The sequence below is a fragment of the Lactuca serriola genome, chromosome 9 (genome assembly GCF_051521515.1).
Source record: "Lactuca serriola cultivar US96UC23 chromosome 9, Lser_US96UC23_V15, whole genome shotgun sequence".
Classification (NCBI taxonomy): domain Eukaryota; kingdom Viridiplantae; phylum Streptophyta; class Magnoliopsida; order Asterales; family Asteraceae; genus Lactuca; species Lactuca serriola.
The window spans coordinates 175,248,249-175,250,389 of record NC_136416.1 but is presented as its reverse complement, the minus strand read 5'-3'; the positions used below and the strand labels follow the sequence as shown (position 1 = coordinate 175,250,389).

General features: G+C 32.8%; 1 protein-coding gene across 1 annotated transcript; it reads right to left on the bottom strand.

Moving 5' to 3' along the window:
- Positions 1-573: 573 nt before the first annotated feature.
- On the bottom strand, positions 574-1,586 carry LOC145077265 (uncharacterized). The gene is made up of 2 exons (XM_079023002.1): positions 1,198-1,586; positions 574-984 (listed from the first exon to the last, which is right to left on the bottom strand). Exons 1-2 carry the CDS (start codon positions 1,501-1,503, stop codon positions 724-726), a joined length of 567 nt encoding a protein of 188 aa, XP_078879128.1. The 5' UTR covers positions 1,504-1,586; the 3' UTR covers positions 574-723.
- Between the last annotated feature and the right edge of the window lie 555 nt (positions 1,587-2,141).

Below are 2,141 nucleotides of genomic sequence, written 5' to 3'. Positions count from 1 at the left end.
TTTTTTTTTTATAAAATAATTGATTTTAATACATTTTTAAATAGTTGTTCATAATTTTAATTCCCAACAAAACAAATTAATTTGTTTAGATTGTCATCCATCTTAAAAAAACGAATTGTAAAAACATATTCAACCAAATTATAATTTGGATGGTTATGATCTCATTTAAATTTAGTTTGGATTATTTAGATTTATGTTTGAAAACCGAAATCAATTTGAATTCACTGGATTGGATTGGATCGGGTCGAACTGTCCATCCAAACGAGCAGTCGTACGGGCTACCCCGACTCCTTAGTAGATCGGGTTGAACTGTCCATCAATTTGGTTGGTTATGATCTCATTTGAATTTAGTTTGGATTATTTAGATTTATGTTTGAAAACCGAAATCAATTTGAATTCACTGGATTGGATTGGATCGGGTCGAACTGTCCATCCAAACGAAGAGTCGTACGGGCTACCCCTACTCCTTAGTAGATCCGCCCTAAACTTGGGTCTTTAATTTATATTATCGGTCATTTGATTATCCCTAAAAACAAATCTGTCAAATTTAATCACTAAAAATTAGAAAAAATCTTAAAACACAAATTAAATTATTATATTCAATAAGTTAATTAAAATCCCATAATTCACAACAAAAAAAACTCTGTTAGCATCGTATCATGAGTTAACCCGATCAAACGTATAATTATCAACATGTTTGGTATAGTATTTGCTCTTATCGGTTTAACATTCTTGATGCACATTGAAAGCAACTGCTCTGGCCCAGAATTTGATTTGTGCCTTCATATCTTCTGATGACCCCTTGTCAACCCATCCTCCTGGAATTGTTGGTGCTCCACCATTGTTCTTCACTATTTTCATGGAGTTCTTACTTCTATTCCTCTCTTTCATGCTTTCGAATTTCCTCATGCTACTAATCTTTTCTTGATTTCTTTCCGGATTTAGTGACAAATACCGTGGTAAACTCGAGCTTCCTTTCATAACCTGCAATCGGTATCACTTTAACTATGAGTAAAACAGTGTGATATTAACTAAATGCCAAATCCGAATACGCTTGAATAACATCTTTTTTAACATTAAACATATGTACTTTTTAAGTTATATACGTTCATACTCAGCAGACCTTGTATTCACCCATAACTGTTATGAATATTAACAGCACAATACCACTAAGAAGTATTTTAGGATGATATGTACCTTAGTTTTTTGTTGATGAGAATCCATATCAGAGGAGTTTAGAGACGCTTGCCTAATCAACCTCCCCATCTTGAAGTCACTCTCTTCATCTTCAATATCATCATCTTCATCGTTTCCAAATCCAAAAGTTGGCATGGACGCTTTATTATTCAAATTAGGACTAGGGATAGGGTTTCTCTTTTGTGAAGAAAAGCTTGAGCCTTTTTGCTTGTTCGACGACTCTTTGATCAAGATTTCTTGATCAGGAAGATTAGAGCAACATCTAGACATTGGAGTAGTTTTTGTGTAGAATAAAGTTTGCTCCATGAGATGGGGTTGTTTCTTTGACGTTCTTGTTTGTGTTTGCGGAGGGGTTTTAAAGGGTTGTCTTGCCAGCCCACATAAATATATAGTACCAAACTTATAAGCAATATATGGTGTGAGTTCTTGACGATTTGTTGTGATGTTGGAGAAAGCTGTCAGTGGGGGGTGATTGTGATTGGAGGGATCAAGTGGGCCATGTGGATTTGAAATTGTTGCAAAATTAAATACACTCGTAATAAATGGTGTTTGATCGTTCTATTATATACATTATACAGTCATATCATTTTTGTTTTTGAATATTTTATAAATAAATTAGAATGATTACTATCCAATAACTATACGGGGTAGTTGGGTCTTAACTATAAGATTTGTTTCTTTTTTCAAGAAATAGTTGGTAGTAATTTCCTAACAAAGAAATAAATATCCAAGTTATCAAAATTACCATTAACTTTGATTATGAAAGATTTCGTAAAAGATAAATTAATTCATATGAAATTTTAATGTTTTTTTTCCTACTTTGGTCTATAACATTCGTTTAATATCTCATTAATGATGGTAAATTTGGCTTCTCTTCCTAACCATCACATTTGTAACTTGTAAGCCAAGAGAAGCTTCTATACCCAGGTCATTCAAGAGAATTT